The 18,931-nt window shown below is 33.6% G+C and overlaps 1 protein-coding gene across 1 annotated transcript in view; it reads right to left on the bottom strand.

The window, feature by feature from the left end:
* The window catches only part of Lar (tyrosine-protein phosphatase Lar), a 315,362-nt gene that overhangs the window by 12,685 nt on the left and 283,746 nt on the right, over nucleotides 1-18,931 (bottom strand). The window contains exons 8-16 of the mRNA XM_090108108.1: nucleotides 8,620-8,745; nucleotides 8,163-8,312; nucleotides 6,586-6,719; nucleotides 6,077-6,227; nucleotides 3,523-3,623; nucleotides 2,873-2,935; nucleotides 2,241-2,370; nucleotides 1,597-1,747; nucleotides 940-1,076 (exon numbers count right to left, since the gene is read on the bottom strand). Coding sequence (XP_089964234.1) covers nucleotides 940-1,076; nucleotides 1,597-1,747; nucleotides 2,241-2,370; nucleotides 2,873-2,935; nucleotides 3,523-3,623; nucleotides 6,077-6,227; nucleotides 6,586-6,719; nucleotides 8,163-8,312; nucleotides 8,620-8,745 — 1,143 coding nt within the window. The remainder of the gene's footprint in view (nucleotides 1-939; nucleotides 1,077-1,596; nucleotides 1,748-2,240; nucleotides 2,371-2,872; nucleotides 2,936-3,522; nucleotides 3,624-6,076; nucleotides 6,228-6,585; nucleotides 6,720-8,162; nucleotides 8,313-8,619; nucleotides 8,746-18,931) is intronic.

Consider the following 18,931-nt stretch of genomic DNA (forward strand, 5'->3'; position numbering starts at 1 on the left):
CGACCCATTGTAGTAACATGTACCCTCCCACGTACCCCACGACCGATCAGTCTGATGCATTCTGTACCCTCCCGCGACCGATTGGTCCGTTGCAGTCTGTACCCTCAAGACCGAAAGGCCCGATCCGATGCAATCACTGAATGCTATCGAAATTATATGGAAAAAGGTGCCCAGAAATAAAATGAACATAAAAAAAATATATAAAAAAATCTGATTAAAACCCAACATGCTTTTAGTGTAGTGTGCGATCCGCTCGCCCATACATCTGAAGTCAGAACGTTAGTTACACAAATGGAATTAGTCATTGATGGTTACGTAGAAAATGATCATTCGTCTGATGGGCGATGGATGGTCGTCTGCGGTGTTCGTGTCGCCGACGACTGTGTAGAATATTAAAAAATAAATTCACTCGAGCCGGAGCTTCGTAAAACGTACGAACAACATAAAGCTACTGGGCACGGTGTACGCACAATGCGTTCAAATCGCTTTAGACGGATAAATTCGTCTAAAGAGACCGCGTTGCGTACACATTGCCGTTACAAATTTACAATTACAAAAACACAATTATCGTGATATAAAACTTGGTGCTTGTGCTGTATATTACTGGCAGCGTGCCGGGCAGGTGCTTTTATGTGAAATATTACAGTGGGCATTACCTGGAAAACGATAGTTACTTCACAATTTCAGAGCATTCGGGAAGGGGCTGCACGTTTCCCATTAAACAGGGTGGGCGGGGGACTATTAATTTCTAAAATAATCTTACAATACCAAACTACGCAGTTCAACATTACAACCACCCAAAATCAAACTTAGCATTGCATAATCAACCCACACAGTTCAACATTGCAACCACAACGCAGTCCGTTCCCGAACGTCGTGTCGTGTGTCACGACATATCGTATCGCGACGTGTCGTGTCGTGTCGTGTGACGTCACGTACCGTACTGCTTGGTGCGCACGGCGATGGGCGGCGTGGTCGCGCCCTCCCCGCGCTGGGAACGCGCCGCTAACCAGATGTAGTACAGCGTGTTCGGGTACAACCCGTTTAGCGTGTACGTCTCCGTTATTGGTATGCGCCTGTGTTGTTTTTATATTAATAATTGTTCGTTTATTGGGAATTTCACAATTATAATTAAATAAATAAAAAATAAATAAATATCGATTTACACAATATACAAAGTAGAAGTAGATAGTTAAATCATTTTTATACAAAGTTATTTTTTACAATCTAGATGCAGACTGCAGACGTCAACAATGGAATATAAGTCAGTAAGTAATTGTATGTATTACTTCTATTATAAATCAAGTCACATGGCTGTCCACTATACTTTTTTGTGTTATTTCTGTTGTTAAAAAGGTGGATTAAAAGTACGCATATGCATATCCACACTTCCAACTAAGTTTTAACGAATTCAGCATTCAGCATCACAATTTTGTCTCCTGTCATCAAAAAATTCAAAATGAACGCCCTACTATTATTAACCATGATGGCAACAATAGGTTAATATACATTTTAAAATATATGTCTCTGTCGACTCTACATACTCTATCCTCAAAAATTCTAAAGTTTATTACTTTTTTTTACAACAAAACTCACTTCTTATGATGCTCCTTAGCGTACGTATCGTTCCAATACAGTTCATACGACACGATATTGTCGCCGGCGTGCGTCGGTCGTCGCCACGATAATGTGACCGACGTTTCGCCCGCCTCTACGACTACTAAGTTTGATGGTTGGGACGGTACACCTGGGTTTACGAATTAATATAAAATGAAAATAAAAATGCAAAAATTGTAAATACAAAATTATCATGTACTGAATTCCATCATATTGATACCAGGCTCGATAAATTGGAATAAAACAATCTCTGATTGGAAAACTAAGATAAAAATATTACAAAGCTGAAAGTTCCAATCCTTTGCATATTTTTCGGCTTTGATTTTAATATAGACTTATTAAATTTTTAATGAAACAAAAAAAAATACTCGTCTGATTGAAAAAGACGGATAAAAATATTATAAAGCTGGACAGTTCCAATCCTTTGGGGACTTTTTTCGCTTGGTTTTCATATAGGAATTATTTTAATGTTATTCGAGAACGTATATATGTGTATATTAAACAAATCCATTGATAATTTTTCAATTTTTTGCTAACTAGTAATTGACTACTATTTCATTTCCGTGAACTAAACTAATCAATTTCAAAATTATTCAACAAAAAAAAACCAGAAAGAAACAAACCTTGTTGAGTCTTCACTTGTACAGGGGCTGAAATAGGGCTCGGCCCTACAGACGTGAACGCTTGTACGCGAATCGTGTACACGGTGTGTGGCGTTAGTTCACTTATAGTCGTTAAGTGGTTGTTGTCCATCTGTTTCAAGAAATTGATAATACATATATTGAAAATTTGATCTGTTTTGGAGGAAATGTTAATTAATAAAACAGATTTAATATATAAATCGTACTGGTGAATTTAAACGTGAATGTTATTAGCTTTTTTTTTTCTAAGGCAACTTTGCTGTAGATACCCTACAAGCAATTCGAAATCACCTTGTGAAATGTTTTATTTTTTTGAAATATAAAACTAAAATAATCTCTCTTTCTTTAAATACATATAGGGTAAAGCATTATTGACTAGATAGTCACTAAAATCAATAAAGAAGAATAGGATCTATCCTTATAAACCTTATCTATATCAGGGATTACGTTTTCAATTGTAAGACTTATCTTTAATGTTAGAAAAAGTCTGCGTCTTGAAGCTAAATATAGGAGAACCAATTTCGTAACTATACACAAAAAAAAACAATCTTTACACACATCAATAAACTAACAAGGAAATTTAAAAAATCAATAATTCATAAAATCTTACTTACCATTTGAGAATGCCACGACTGTATTGGCTGAGACGGATCTGAAGTATAATAAACTTTGTATCCCTGCGAAAAAAAAAAACATTACATACAATAGGTACAACATACCGTGTACCGAGAAATACCTCCGAGGATAAAACGTCTTTATTTGGAAAATTTTAATGAACGCCAAAAAATACAGTGATGTATTCCAACATAATGAAAACTCAGAAATTCTAATTTACCGAGATGTTTGAAAAGACAATGTTGCGTTGAGGAAAAACGTTGTAATGGAAGCGTAGGTAGGTATAAAAATAATATTAATGTTGTGTTACAATTTGCGCGCGTTTATCTTGTGAGGTGATATGTCTTGGTTTATTAGTGTCATTTTTATTCAATCATATGTACATACAAATACTTTAAAATAACAAAGAAGCTTCATACTTCTTCATTCTTCATACTATAAAAGGTAAATTGATTGACTTAATATAATGATTATTATAAGAAACAAAATAAGGGCTCACAGTTAAATCGCAATAAATTGAATTAAATAGACAACATAGGTCCACTTGGTAGAAACAATTTCTTAAAACATTATTTCTTGAATACATTTTTAATTCAAAGCCTTCTAAAGATCTTAAAAATATTTTAAACTACTCTATATAATATCTTACCGTAACTTGACCATTAGGCGTTTCCGGCTCGTCCCACTGTATGACCATAGTGCTTGAGCTCAACGGACGAACTTGCACGTTCCTCGGCGCTGAACCGGGTTCTGTGGGAAAATCATGGTTACTCTACATTTTACAGTGTCCTATTTTATCTGTGGCATGTATCATGACGTATGTGACATTTTGATATATGTTGCTAGTTATAATTTAAAATGATAAAGTTTTAAAATTTTCTGAAGACAGTTGATTTAAAAAATATATAGAGCCCTATAAAGTGTGATAAAACTAATATCAATCATTATAAGCAGTCAATATTATTACCGTCACATAGAATCATGTTACATGTAAATTAAATAATGTGGCCAACTGTCCCAATTTGTTGCCATTCAAAGAAAACAGCCATCTCAATATACATATAATCGAAAAACAAAATCCAAACTCAGATCGTAGAACATAATAAAATTTCAATTTATACAAAACACAAAGGCGAAAACAAAACAATAATAATGGACATTAATTAATCGCTTTTCCCATCGTTTGACTCTTGGAGCTTCACATAAATATTTGATGTGGCATTAAAACGGTTGTTATTATGAAAGTAATATCGCGGGAGCGGAACAATAACGCGCTAAGCGGACTCTGTCTCATCTCAATTAAGTTTAAACAAAATGAAAGTATAAAAAAGGAAATAATAACAGCCGGAGACACAATGGCCCTTAATAGGATTTGTAATCGCGGTTACGGACACGTAAAAGAGAACGTCACTCAATGAAAAATCCCTTTTGCCGTTTATAATATTTCGTAGGCTCGAGACAATGGAAGTTGATACCGGTGCAATATTACGACATAATTGCGTTTGTAACTCCGCCGAACTCCCTTTTATTAGTTACGTTAAAAAATACACTGAAAGGAAAAGTGCTCGGTGAATTTTTTTATTTTTTCTCTATGGCAACGCTTTCATTATCATCTCATCAGAGACAATTTTAATATTTTGTTCGACCCCCGAGTCTGCGGTAATTTAAGTCAAGTTGTTGGAGTGAAAAATGAGGTTAGAAATTAAAAAAAAGAAAATGTCCCAGAAATGATATTATGGTATATAGATTAAGTATAGTTTAATTATGCGATGGATTAAAAATGTTAAAGAATAACGTAAATTTATCGCCCACAAATAACATGTTTTATTAAAGGAATACAGATTTCAATAAAATAAAAGCGAAAGACACATGCATTTTTAACTACCCGTATGTAGTAACAATTTACTTACTGGCACCTCCATACAATGAATCCACTGCAAAAAATAGCAGGAAAACAGCATTATTAGTCAGTAGATATTACATAAAAATGTCACACTCAAATCACACACATGTGCTATAGCAGAAAAAGGGTAGAGGGAACGTGTAGTAGTAACATTATTAAAATGTCCGTCGGTAACGAAATGGTGCATGAAATGAAACGTAAATCACGCGCTACATCTAACACTACGAAAACCCAATTTAAAAGTGCCAAATAAAAAATAGAAAACAAAAAAAAATCAACAAAAACAAAACTATGTCAATCAAAAAATTTCATTCAGAAGCAAAACTTACATGAAAGCCGCGGCGACCGTAGTAACGTCGCGTTATACGCGTTGGCATGAAAAAATCGTACAAAACAAATATCTTAGAACTGAGAAACGAGCGACGTAAAACCAAAAATCTATTTATCGAATCTAAAGCGATGAAATCAATCAAGGAAATAGATAGAATCGTAAGCGATAAGAACAAAATTAAAGGAAGCGGATGATGAATGCGCCGAAATTGTTGTATTTTATTTGGATGCCGGTAGGGTTCGCCGACGTTCAATCGGCCGAGATGATTAAAACGTCCCTTTAAATATTTTTTTACATCAATACACGAAGCGAGGCTGGTCGGTTGGTTTAACGGGAATTTGTTACCTGTTGTCAATAATCATTGACGAGAGTACGCAAATATAACAGAGCTTAATGACAAAATAACATTCAATAGGATTCAATCAATCGAAAGTAATACAACTTCGCAAATTATAGGTCTATCTTATAAAGACCTCCCTTGGCCATATGGATTTCCTTTCATTTCCCTTTCCTCCCTTATTATGAAAAGAAAATTTCAATATACCTTAAAGTTTTTTCTTTGGATCGTGTGTCGAAAATTACCATTATCCATCTTGAGCTTAAAAAATTCATAAAAAATTCCCCGACTAAAAATTAAAAATAAACAGTTTTGAGCATATTTTTAGCTTGATACAGACGTTTATCATGTGTAATCATACATAGCTCAAAACTGTTGGTTTCTTGCCTACAACTCATCTTTAAAAACAGTCCAATGTTACTTAGGAAAAATGCTACATGAACATACAGAAATGAGCTATCATTTCTAGGCCTCTACTCTACTTAGCAAAACATCATCTTTATACCTTAAGAAAATTGTTTTATTTTGTCCATTTAAGACCATCACTTATCTCTACTCTGTGTGTCATATATCCCATAAAAGAATGCTATATACCATATCTAACCCACTACCACATTGACATATCTACATACCAGTCTCCCCCGTAGTGATGACCGCCGGCTCGGAGGGTGGACCGCGACCAATGTTGTTCACAGCTATTACGTACATTTCGTACTCCGTGTACGGGGACAGGTTCGTCACTGAATAGTACTGTGTGATCACACCGGATATCTCGCTGAACGCCTAAAACGCGACACGATGTTTTATGGAATATGTTTAGTATTAGAAGAGAAATTGATGAAAAGTTTCTGAAACTTTTTTTTATATATTGTTTAATGTTTATGGTAATTATTTACATATTATAACTCTATATATAATGCGGATATTTTCAATTTCACCTACTTTTTATAAAAAGGGTAGTGTATATTACTTAGTTTTTTTTTACATTTTCAGCCACCCGCATTTCCATAATTATTTGTATTCTATGTATCCGCTTTTAAGTGGTTTATGCTCTCTCTTTAAAATAATTCAATAATATATTAAATAATACAAAGTAATAACATGCTCTATAAATTTATAAAATTATTCACTAAAACATTACCTGATTAGCATATTTCGGTTTGTACTGTATAACATAGTACTGCGGCTCCTCGGGCCCGCTGTACGTCCAAGCGAGGCGTACGGTCGTCGCTGTGATTTCAGATGCCCGTACTTCCGTGGGGGGACCGGGTAACGCTGTTACAAGTTATAAAAATATCATTGAAATAAATATTCTTATTGAATTTGTTCAAAATATAAGCCTGAATAGAAACACTTTTTATACATAAACATAAAAATGATGAAATAGATAACTAACTTTATTAGTCTCGATAAAATACAAAATTACTAGTTTATACATAGTATTAAGTATGTGAAAGTTTGATATCTGAAATAGGATTCAAAGGAACCTGAAGTAGAAATTCTATTGAATTAAAATTAGAATAAGAGAAGCAAACCCCAATAAACTTTTTCACATATTAATTAAACTTTTCAAAACACAAGCTAACCCAATAAACTGCTCTCGCCTTATCCCGCCTCTTTTCCACTCACAAAAATCCCTCATTAATGTTTAACATCGAATCTGGTGTATTATGAGTTCGCTAAGCTACTTAAACGCATAAAAATACGAAGTTCAATTGACGGCCTGAAAGTTTTAACGGGCCGTAGCCGTACGGCTAAACAAGTCGGGGGAAAAGGGGCTAATCCCTTTCGAATTAAGCTGAGAAAACGGACGAAGTAACAATAATTAATCATTAATCAAACTGACATTCGTTATGTCTCCCGGGCATCCGGCGAGTTCGCAAGCCTTCCGATTAGGAATTATAATATTTATCCATAATGGATGGATGAGACTCCCCGCCATTTATCAAATTGATTTTGGCAAATACTTAATTTTGATTCGGTTCACTGTGGAAACTTCGCTTTGTTCAACTTATTAATTAAACGGAGTGATTATTTATGTATTTAAATACATAAACATCGTGGCAATATTGTCTGTCCAGTTTAATGCTAGTCAATGATGGAGTTTTGTTCGAGCACCTAATGAGTTAGGCGTGTAATGATAATTCCCTTAATTATCGTTCATGACCAGTTGCAGTTACATAAAAAAATGATACGGCTCGCACAACCAAATATTCGGTCGGTCTCAATAGCTATTTGACTGTGTGAAATCTGGCGGGTGATTGCATCTGACTACCGTACGTATTAAGTACGTATTTATGGAGCACAGCAATTCTATACTTTGGTTACGTGAAAATGATCATAGCATGAGACTTTACACTTTCAAAGGATATAAGGATAATAAATAAACATTTGAAATTAAAAATATATCCAATTAAATGGACAAGCTCACGATACTTAGTTTTGATGGAAATAATAAAGGATATAATAATATCGACAGACAATTTTTCTAAACACCCTTTGTAGTCTCATTCGGTGAAGGAAACATTGCGGGAACAGCAATACAAATAGTTACCTATCAAAGAAACAAAAATTCTATCAACCCGCACTTGACCAGCGTAATATACTGATGCCTAAAACCTCGTTTGAAGCCTGTATCCTTACAGTGGTTACTAATATGTGCTGAAGAAGAAGGTGATGATGACGTTTGTTATACATGATGATGATAGTTCTACTCACATTGGACTTTGACCTCTGCCGTGGCTTCAATCACGCCTAGTACGCTCGCCGCCTCGCACGTGTAGTTCGCAGATTCACGAATATCTTCCAACTTCAGTGTGTTGATGCCGAGCGGCGGGTTGTCTTCGGGAGTTAGCCATTTCGTCAATCCTGTTTGAATTATATTCAAAAATATAATAATTATTTACATTTGTTCAATATGATGTATCCTAAACTTATAATACATTAGTTTGGTAAATTTTAAATATCAAAAAGTTATGACAATTATAGAGTACCTATGAGCTTTAGGAGACGCAAACCTCCATTGAGAAACTAACATATTTTAAATGCGATTTATTCCTTATACTACCCTACGTTTCAAACATCTTAGAGTAAACGTAATCATGCTTTTAAATCTGTTCAAAGTCTTAAAACTGATCTAATAATCTATTTTCTAAATATATATTACACAATATACCTTTTCTCCATTTGACGGTGGGCATCGGCGATCCGACGGCGACGCACTTCAACGTGAGATTACCGCCCAGCATCACTTCAGTCCGTGGTGGGGGTGGTATCGAAAACTGGGGTGCTACACGCCTCACTGTGGAAGATGGTTTTATTAAGAAAATGCTATTTTTTGTAATTTTTGAAGTGAAAACTTCTTAAGCGGCGTTGAGCACTTTTTCTGTAATGGGTATAAAATCTTAAACTCGCGTCAGGACACGTGACCTGATCGAAAAAGCGTAAGACGGATACCATTCCAAAATATCAAACATGCTCAACGTTAATAATCAAGTTTTCACTTCTGCCGGCACTCCCGGAGTGCAACCCGTCTTTTTTAACTTTAGGCTTACTGAAAACAAAAGGAAGGAATGGTTGTTGTAATAAAAGCAAAAATATAGTTTTTTTGTATAGTTAAAATTGTTATAATAATATGCTTTTGGGTTTCTTCATATTTTTAACAACATTTACTGAATATATAAAAGAGTTTTTATAGAGCAATATCTTAATAATCTTTATTTTTATATGTCCTCTATATATTATAATTTTATTTTTGTACCTAGTTCATGTTTACCGCTTTTCAAGTCTAATCACATCGTGTAAACCAATTTCGACTTTAATCGCAAAGACTTAGGATCTAAGTAAAGTTTGTTACGTAATTTGAACCGACCAAATTGTAATATAATAAGTGCCCGACTCGATTGAGTTACAATTGAATAATTCCCGCGTAATTAATAATAATCTCAGATTATTTCACAATTAAAATCAATTAATTGTATTTTGACAAGTATCGTCATATCGTATTCCAGAGAACTTTGTTTAACAAGCGAAAGGAATACTTTCGATAGACTTATTATAATAAATTATTATTTATCAGCAAACTAAATACATTTCCAATTAACTTACTTGATATAACACGAATAAATCATTAGGTAGGTACGTGTAACGTATTTATGAATTACTAATAGTAAGCTTTGTGCATATTTAAAATTAACTATAGTGGATTCAATTATATTATTATATAATTTTTTTTAATTGTAATTCAATTACGAAATATTTTCGCAATTGAATTTTAAATATTTCAATTTAGTACCATCCAAAAAAAGATGTGCGTTGAATATGTAAAATAGTAAATAGTAACACTAGCTTGAGCTCGCGGGGTTGCTCGCGTTGTACCTTAACATAGTAATCTAGTTACTACTAGAACATAAAGTATTCCATTTTTATAGCAAATTTCATCAAATCTTTTCAGTAAATAATAACTGTGTAAATTAACAACAAACCTTATAAACTAACAATCTTATATTCCTCTACAATTCAACAGCACCCACAATAATCTTATATCCACCATCCAAATGTATTGTGCCAAGGCTTCACTATGCCAGTTTCAAATTTCAACAATAATAAAAGGTAGCACTTGCAACAGATACCTCTAGAACCCACGACATCTACCTGCACACGTGCTCAGTATTTTTAACACCTGAATACTTTAAAGCCACAAAGGTTGCCAGTTTTATATTTTCGACGACGTGTCAAGAATAAACATGCAAAATGGTCCACTTTTCAGTATAAATGAGGGAGGCGTGAGGGTTGACGCGACCTTTGACTTAAACAAAGGGAGCGTATAAATGTAGGCAGTGTATAAAATGTTAAGCGATTGATGTTAAAAATAGGTTAAAAATAGGAAGGTAATGTCGGGGAAGTGGTGCCAATACGACTCTTAATGTGTAGAGTGTACATGCATTAAGTATAAAGTGATATCTTGTATTTACTTGCAAGGAGTTTATTACGTTTCAGTTTTACTGAATGAGAAAATATTACACATTGATATGATATAAAACGCATGTAGAGTTCCTGATTCATTATCAACTGCATAATCTGCAAATATTTATAGTTACACTTACATAAAAACTTCTCGAATATTGTACCTCGAATACCTAACTAGATAGCTGATTATTTCGCAAACTTACCCTGTAAATTTTAGTGAAAGTAATTCTTACAAATTTTTATGTTTTTAAGAATTACTTTCACTTAAGTAAGAAGAAACAACAAGCCGCTATCAACAGTCAACATTATCAAACATTCAAAAACCTTAACACCATTAAATCTATCATCATAAGCATCTATTATTTCAAATAACTAAAGACGCCCATAAAACGTGCCCTAATTTACTTTAACAAACGGAAAAGTCGGTGTAATCATCATCTATTATATTGTGAGCGTGGGCAGTGCAAGTAGTACGCTTTGTATCTGCCACTGACTAAGAAAAAATGTTAAAAAGGTAAGAAAATATTTGCCGCGAAACCATTATGTTAATTGAAGTTAGGCCGCCGCCATTTCAGCGTTTAAACAATTGTAGCACTCGTCAAGATGGCGCGTTTTAAAAATATAAAAACATCGTTAGCTGTTTCTCATATTTTGAACACACAACTTTACAAGTTTTTCATATGAAGAAAAAATTGTGTCTCAGCTTTTACTGTGAAAATGTTGACAGTATACCTACAGTGCTGGTTTTAAGTAAAAGTTAACAAATATTCTTCGAATCATGATAAACAAATTCCGCGTTTATTTCTGACATCGTAATGAAAATCTTCTTACAGTTGGTACCTTTAATTAAACTGAAAGGAAAGGGCGAATGTCATTGTGACGGTTTTAGATCGCGATGGGTCTTTAATGTGTTATTACTCTGGGTATTAATAAATAGTGTTATATATACCTGTAAGTATATAAATAATCCTAATATACTTGAGGGAATTTATGACCTATTCATAAATACCTACTTCTAAAGTGAGGCATTGTAGATCTTCTGTCAGAATTTGTTCGTATTTCTTTTTACTTTTGATCAAGCTAAGTACTTCCTAGTATTTTGTCACACAGAACTTAAAAATATGTTTTATCAAAAAGTAAAATTCCCTTGGTTTTAATTATTATTAAGTCCATACTTATGTTTGTAAAATGAAAACACTCCATTATTTGTTTTAAAACGCAGCAATTTTTAACGATACGTGAAATAATTAATATAATGATCATTGATTAATTGGAAAGTTAACGAGGAATGAAAAATGCATTTTAACATTATGCATTTAATGCATATGTAATATCTGCGGTATTGGGTTATTTGTGAAGTTTACTATAATTTCAATTTTGTTTTAAACGAATTTAATTTTATATTGAAGATAAGCTTTGCGGGGTAATTCATGATAATTATGCAAATAATTTTGAGTAAAATCAAGTAAATTAACCGACTTGTTTATTTGTCTTAATCTATGGATGGATTTCTGTTGAAGAGTAAACGGAAAATTTCGTAAGAAATTAAAGGGTGACGAAGGAAGAAATGGAAAAGATGGCTGAAAAAGAAACATCTTTTTGTAAGGGGAGACCAAGAAACGTGATTCGAACTGAATCGGAGAATTTTTCAAGAATTAAATTTTTAAGAATAGTGTTATATTATCTGTACAAATAGGTTGGTTTTCCACTTTCATTACCTAGCCCTAAGATCGCTCCATACCTCTATAGTACTGTGAGCATTCAATTCATAATTTTAATCTTACTTAAAAATTATTGTATGCCGATCATGTTGTATGCTTAGTGTATTCTATATCTCTTCGAGAACATCTCTAAAAACTTTGCTCCAAACCAAAAAAACGCGCGTACTCCACGGCCGCGGCACGGCGCTATACAACAAAAATACTTGCAAATATCTCTGCATTTATTTTAAGCCACACATCAAAGAGAAAAATTATTCCTTCGGTTACCAACCGCGGCCAGCTCCTCGCTGCTACTTTGTTTTGTCGATTAATTAAAATTAGTTGAAGGGGAATGCCCGCGAGCTTTCTGCTATAAAAGCCTGTAGGTGAGGTATAGCACAATACAGTGTCTTAAAAGTAAAAATGCGCTTTTAGCTGTCGGGTTAGTGAACGGTTTTAAATCGAGGTTATACTCTATACTGTACCTATTAAAATTTGTGACTGTTCACTGAACAGGGGGGTAGCTAGCCTATCTATCTACATTGACTACAGAGTTTTCAACCTATAGCTGTATAATGAAATAAAAAGAAAATAGAGTTAAGTGGATATATAAATTATAAAATAAAGAACTTCTAGAACATTCCCATTTCACCACCACGTGCATTAATAAACGTAAACGCAACGCGGCATAAAATCAGTCTTAAAAATGCAGCGGAAGGCTCTCGTGTAGTAAATGATTACTGCCCATCAACACTCTGTATGGCTGTGAAAAATTATTCCTTAGCACGAACACCGGCGTCTGCCGCGTCGCACCCATCCGCTATTTTGTTTTTGCTATTAATTAAAATTATTTTTCGAGTGAAGCGACACCTCAAACGAAATGTTTTCGCTACAGAACATATATACAACTTTCCGACATCATTCATCTGGGCCTTAAGAGTGGGTATCAAAATTACCAATCTTCTATTAGATGATACGTGTAATATTCAAGATCAAATCTAAAAAATTAAATATATATAAAACTAGATGATATTTTCGAGGATTGTATTTGATCAAAAACATACAGTGGTGACCCCCACATCGAGTACCTACCAACGCCAGAATAGATGACGGGCAGTTCACGGAATTTTCGGCTCTTATCGCCCATTTAGACGGCTGTTGAATATGCAAAGTTTATGTATATTTAATTAATGGACAAGTAATGAAATGGTGATTTTTCTTTGATAAATAAATGTAAGTACAAAGTACGAGGCAATGAACAGCTTTTAATAATGATTTCCTGACACCAATTTGAAATTATTATTTATTATTTATGTGCATCGAAACTTTGTATGAAATTATTTAATTATTATCTATCTAATTCGATAAGAAAGCAGTTATCAGCCTCATAAATTTTCTCGTTTTAATATTTATCAAAGTAATATGAAATCTACCGTAAATAGAGAGTATACCTATGATATTAATCATTAGAATCTTATTCAACTTTTTAACAAGTTTAATTTAAGTGTAATAAAAAAAAATAACTATATTACTACGATTTTTTTATAACTCCTAATGTTTTCAAGAAAACTATCTACTTCTATATGAGCTAGGAACCGATACGTATTCAATTCAAACAAAACCACCACATTTTAAACTCGCTCGTTTGCGTCGAGACACAAAAAAAACGTTCGAAAGCTACGATAATAATTTAAAAAGACCATTCAATTTCATCAGTCAGTACTGTGTAACACAATGAAATAATTAATTAAAATCAAAAATCAATGAACGAATATATCCACCTACCTACCCTTTTATTGAATACAATTTCATTACGCTGTATACGTTGTTAAATGTGTTTTAAAATTCAGTATTTTAGACTGAAAATAAACTATACTATAGGGTAAAAGTTTATCTTTTCGAATAGTTTATGAAGCACTTGTTAATCTAAATGGAAGAATTTGTGAAATATTTCTCTAGAAATGTGACAGTGAGAGATGTTACGGCTTACTTCACTACATAGTATAAAACAAAGTCACTTTCTCTGTCCCTATGTCCCTATGTATGCTTAAATCTTTCAAACTACGCAACGGATTTTGATGCGGTTTTTTTTTAATAGATAGAGTGATTCAAGAGGAAGGTTTTAGTATATAATTTATTATGTTTTAGACAAAGCGGGCGAAGCCGCGGGTGGAAAGCTAGTATATAATATATCACTGGAAGTAAAAGTCAAGGATATTTTTGGTATTTTTCTAAACACAAAAGGAAATATTTCCGTTTTAAAGTGAATAATTAAGGTCCGTTGTTTCTCGTTAAGCCTTAAACTGTTTACCTATTCATTGCAATTTTACGGAGTGGTTTTTATTCTTCCGACGCTTTGTTTCCTGAAATATATGACTAGGGGAAATAGGAAGTTCGAATTAAATTTTTTTTTGCTAATGAATCTCTTATATATTAATTTATTAAATCGTTTTTCTACACAATTATGTGATTGAATTGTTTTTTATTTTGATCAAAAATAATTCTTCCGATCGGAATCAATTGGTAAACGTGTAATAAAAATAATTCGAAGAGACGTCCCCGACTTTATCATTATAGGATCATATTAGTAAGTATAAAAAGTGATTCACATTATCTAATAATATTCGTCTTTTAAACACAGGAAATTGGAAGTTTGATTGTTTATTAAAGATTATTTTTGTACACTATATTCGCTCTCGTGCTTTGTCGGGTAAAATGTAATATATGAGTAACATAAACACATGTTAAATTAAGAAGTTAATTATAAAGATTTTAAAAGGAATGTGTAATTCCTATTGTCTAAATCTAACTATAGCCTATAGGTAGAGTTAGTATTGGTAGAGTCAATGCAAAGTTTATTCAAACATCTATTGCAATATGAAGAAAATAACATAATGAACGAACAAATATTTGCATTGCAAGACGTAGAACATACAATAGACTACCCGAAATGTTGGTCAAATACGAAGACAAATTAGGTACAAAGATTACTCTCTTACGTGTACAAATCTTTCTAACTTATCTTGTGTGTCTCAGCGTACAGAAACAGACTACAAACATCTGTACACTCATGGTCTCAACATATTTCTTCTTTTTATTGAATTGCAACTCCCATCTAAAGACGATCCCACTAAAGACGGATTATACCAGTGTCAAGGTTTAATAGCAGCCAATTACTTCAAATTTTGCATGAATATTACTAACAGGTAGGATCAACATAGAGGCTCATCATCACGCTAAGACCAATAGGAGCGTAGCAATGCGGGTAAAACCGAGGTGCACAGCTAGTTCAAAATAATAGTAAGGTATAAAACTAGGTACACATGACAGCGGCCGGCGTGGCCTCGCACCGCGAAAACCTGCGGCCGGCGCTGTCCACTCAGAGTTGTGACTCGTGAGTCACGATCGTGACACTGACACCGGTCTCCCAGTTATTTAGCTAAGCGTGACACGACGCTATTTGCACGTTCATTACGCGTGCAAAAGGTAATTAATATTGTTTTTATTTAATATCTTCTTGTATAAGATGAGAGATTTAGTCTGGGTTGGAGCTGGATAAATAAGCCTAATAAATGTGTTTCATATCTAACTATTGCGATATTTCTCGAACACGTAGCTTTTATTATGAAACTTCTTTTAATTAAAGTAGCAGTAAGGATTATTCATATCTCCGTTTATCACATTTAATATATAAATTACTAGGTTTCCGCCCGCGGCTTCGCCCGCGCAGTCAAAGAAAAACCCGCATAGTTCCCATTCCCGTGGGATTTCCGGGATTGCATCATTTTCCCGGGATAAAAAATAGCCTATGTCCTTTCTCGGGTATCAAAATATCTCCATACCAAATTTCATTAAAATTGGTTCAGTACTTTAGGCGTGATTGAGTAACAGACAGACAGACAGAGTTACTTTCGCATTTATAATATTAGTATGGATTTACTTTTACTTACCTATTTATTACACTTCTTATCATCATTCAAAGTATAAATAAAATAATAAATAAATATTATAGGACATTATTAATTAATTAATTGCCTTGTATTCGTTTTTGACTACTTGTTATTCAATTATCGATACCGTCGTAAATTTTTGTATCGTTTTATTTCAGATAAACAAGTCACGGCAATTATAATACTGCGACCTATTTATAGAATACAAAAAATAATAATTCTAAACCTCAACTAAGAACAACCCACCGCTCGTTACATGCATAAAATTTCCAAACCGCTCGCGCTTCCCCGCTATTTATTGGTTAAACTAAAGCTTCTCACTAATTTCCTAATGCACGTTTGTCTGTCTGAATTCCCGTGAAAGGTGAGCTGAAAGTTCGTAAATCATATGAAAGTGTGGTTTGCCGGTGCGCTTAAACGACGTCCGACGAACGGAATGGAACAGGGAGGGATTCTGTATATTTGGGGCTCCTAATTACCCTTAGTTTTTATAGATTAATAATATTAGAGGAACATGTTTTCGTTCATTTCTATTTCGTTTAAACAGCAAATCAAATATTATGTTATTGCCAAATGACTGATTTAGGTACTAAATCATTTGTTGAGACGAATTATTGTAATTGCTTTTGATGGTTTGAGCTTTAAGTATTTTCTTTCCTAAATTAATCATATAAATGGTAGGCTACATCTAAGTAATTAAATTAGTGATTTTATCGAGTACAATCTTATAGAACGGTTCTTACAAACTTAACAAATCAGTTTTAACCATTTTTAAATATATATGAATCAAAACGTTCCTGAGAAACGTTAGAGGCCCCATTGCATTTGGACGGCGTCTGCTAGATAGCTACTGCTCGGATTGTTAATGGATTCCAAAATTAATGTTGCCAGGCTACAGCGTCGTTTTAATCCAATTACATTTGGATATGTAGACTTTTGTGAATGTGTGTTAACCGAAATTAGACGATAATTTCATTTGAATGGCAGTTGAATAGACAATGAACGTCAAAATTGAGAACAAAATGTTTTACCCGGAAGATTCGCGGAAATCGTAATAAATAAGACGTTTAATATTATTTCCAAAGGGATTCGGGATAAATATATTTATGTAATATACTCTGAAATAGTTTCTTTAAGCTGCTTTCATTTCCCAGAATTAGTCTCAAGTGGTTCCGGCTTTACTCTACTAAAAACGCTCCAATTTTCTAAACATTTTGTATAATGCTGGCGAATTAATAGAGCACATATAGCAATCCTTACTCCTCGCTTGTAACTTTTATTATACAGAACTAGGATTAGTAACAGACTAACATAGAGTACTATTGATCTGAATCCTACGCGAAGAGGAGCTGTAAACTGCGCTATTTTTAGGGAATATAATATATTGTTAGAAAACAGCACATATTTTAATAAATTGTTTTATTAAGATTAGAATTGATTGTTCTAAAAACGTATTTCATAATAGTAATTATAGATCTTTACATGAGTCCATTTAAAATTTTGTACACACATAGCAAAATGATACATACATCTTCGCTGCATGCACGTTATCGATCAAGTCGCAACGCTGATTCGCACCACCTAAATCATCTCGCTATAAACCATCCATGATCGGGAGCATCCATGCGCGCACTATCCACTATGAGCCCTTGTAGTCATCCAAACCAGTCCGAGTTATATCAATCGTTTGTGTGTTCAGGCGTCGTCGGAATCACGACACCGATGCTCATCAATAACAGCACTTTGGATCATTGTTTTGGCGACTTACCAAACTGGCCGAGATAAACGACGTTTGCATTGATTGTTTGTTTGTATTTAGTTACAGTTTGTTTTATTTATCGTGGACGCCAGTCCGCGGGTCGTATTCAAAATAGGGTAAAAGTATTCTATATCAAGCTGTGTCTATAGTCTGCTGCATGACAACTGCTGCTCAAGCGCGATTATGAGTTAATTGCTTTCAAATTTACAATTTAAATTCATATATATTATTGGTTAAGAGTATTGTAATGTATTAGGCATTCTAGTTTTTTAATTGTTAAGTAGTTTTACGTAGTTACTTCATAAGGCACTGAACTCTATACTTTTTATTCATACAATTTTCTTTTCTATAGTTGATTAATTTTATGTTATTATCTAATGTTCATAAAACGAAGTTCTTGTAAGCCTCATATTTCATCGGAACCATGAAATTAAATATTCCAGACTAATAATGCTTTATTCTACGAATCAATAACAAGAACATTATTTTTTTTTTTCCAACAAGGCCTGTTTAATAACTCTTGATAGAATTAATATTCTTGTTGGAAATGTGTGTTTATTTCTACGTAACACATCATCATCATCATCATCTAAAATAAATAAATATTTCAGGACAATTTTCACACACGGCACGATCTGTTCCCATACTAAGCTTTCGCTTATGTTATGGAAACCAGATGGCTGATAAACATACATATATAATTTTAAATAAATACTTTTAGATAATTAACACCCAGACACAGAGCAAACATCTATGTTCATCACACAAATATTTGCCCCGGGTGCGAATCGAACCCACGACCTCTGGCTTGGAAGGCATGGTCACTACCAACCAAGCCAACCGGTCAGTCTAAATAATACTGTATTCATGTATTTACAAAAAGATTAAAGAAGATAAAAAGCCTAAACAATACCAAAAAGTGTAAATAAGAAAACCTTATCGTACCTACCTACACCTTCTTACAAATACAAAAGTCATTTACCAAATTCACGCAGCATATTTAGTTCAATCTTGTTAAACAACAAACACAAATCCCATCGTCCGTTAATAATGTGAAAGGCGTTGTTCTCGGGAGTTTAATCGCGACAAACAAAGAAGGGACAAGATACG

Source organism: Colias eurytheme, chromosome 12 (assembly GCF_061535395.1).
Source record: "Colias eurytheme isolate Ceu_HAF_F1 chromosome 12, ilColEury1 Martin Lab GWU primary, whole genome shotgun sequence".
NCBI lineage: Eukaryota > Metazoa > Arthropoda > Insecta > Lepidoptera > Pieridae > Colias > Colias eurytheme.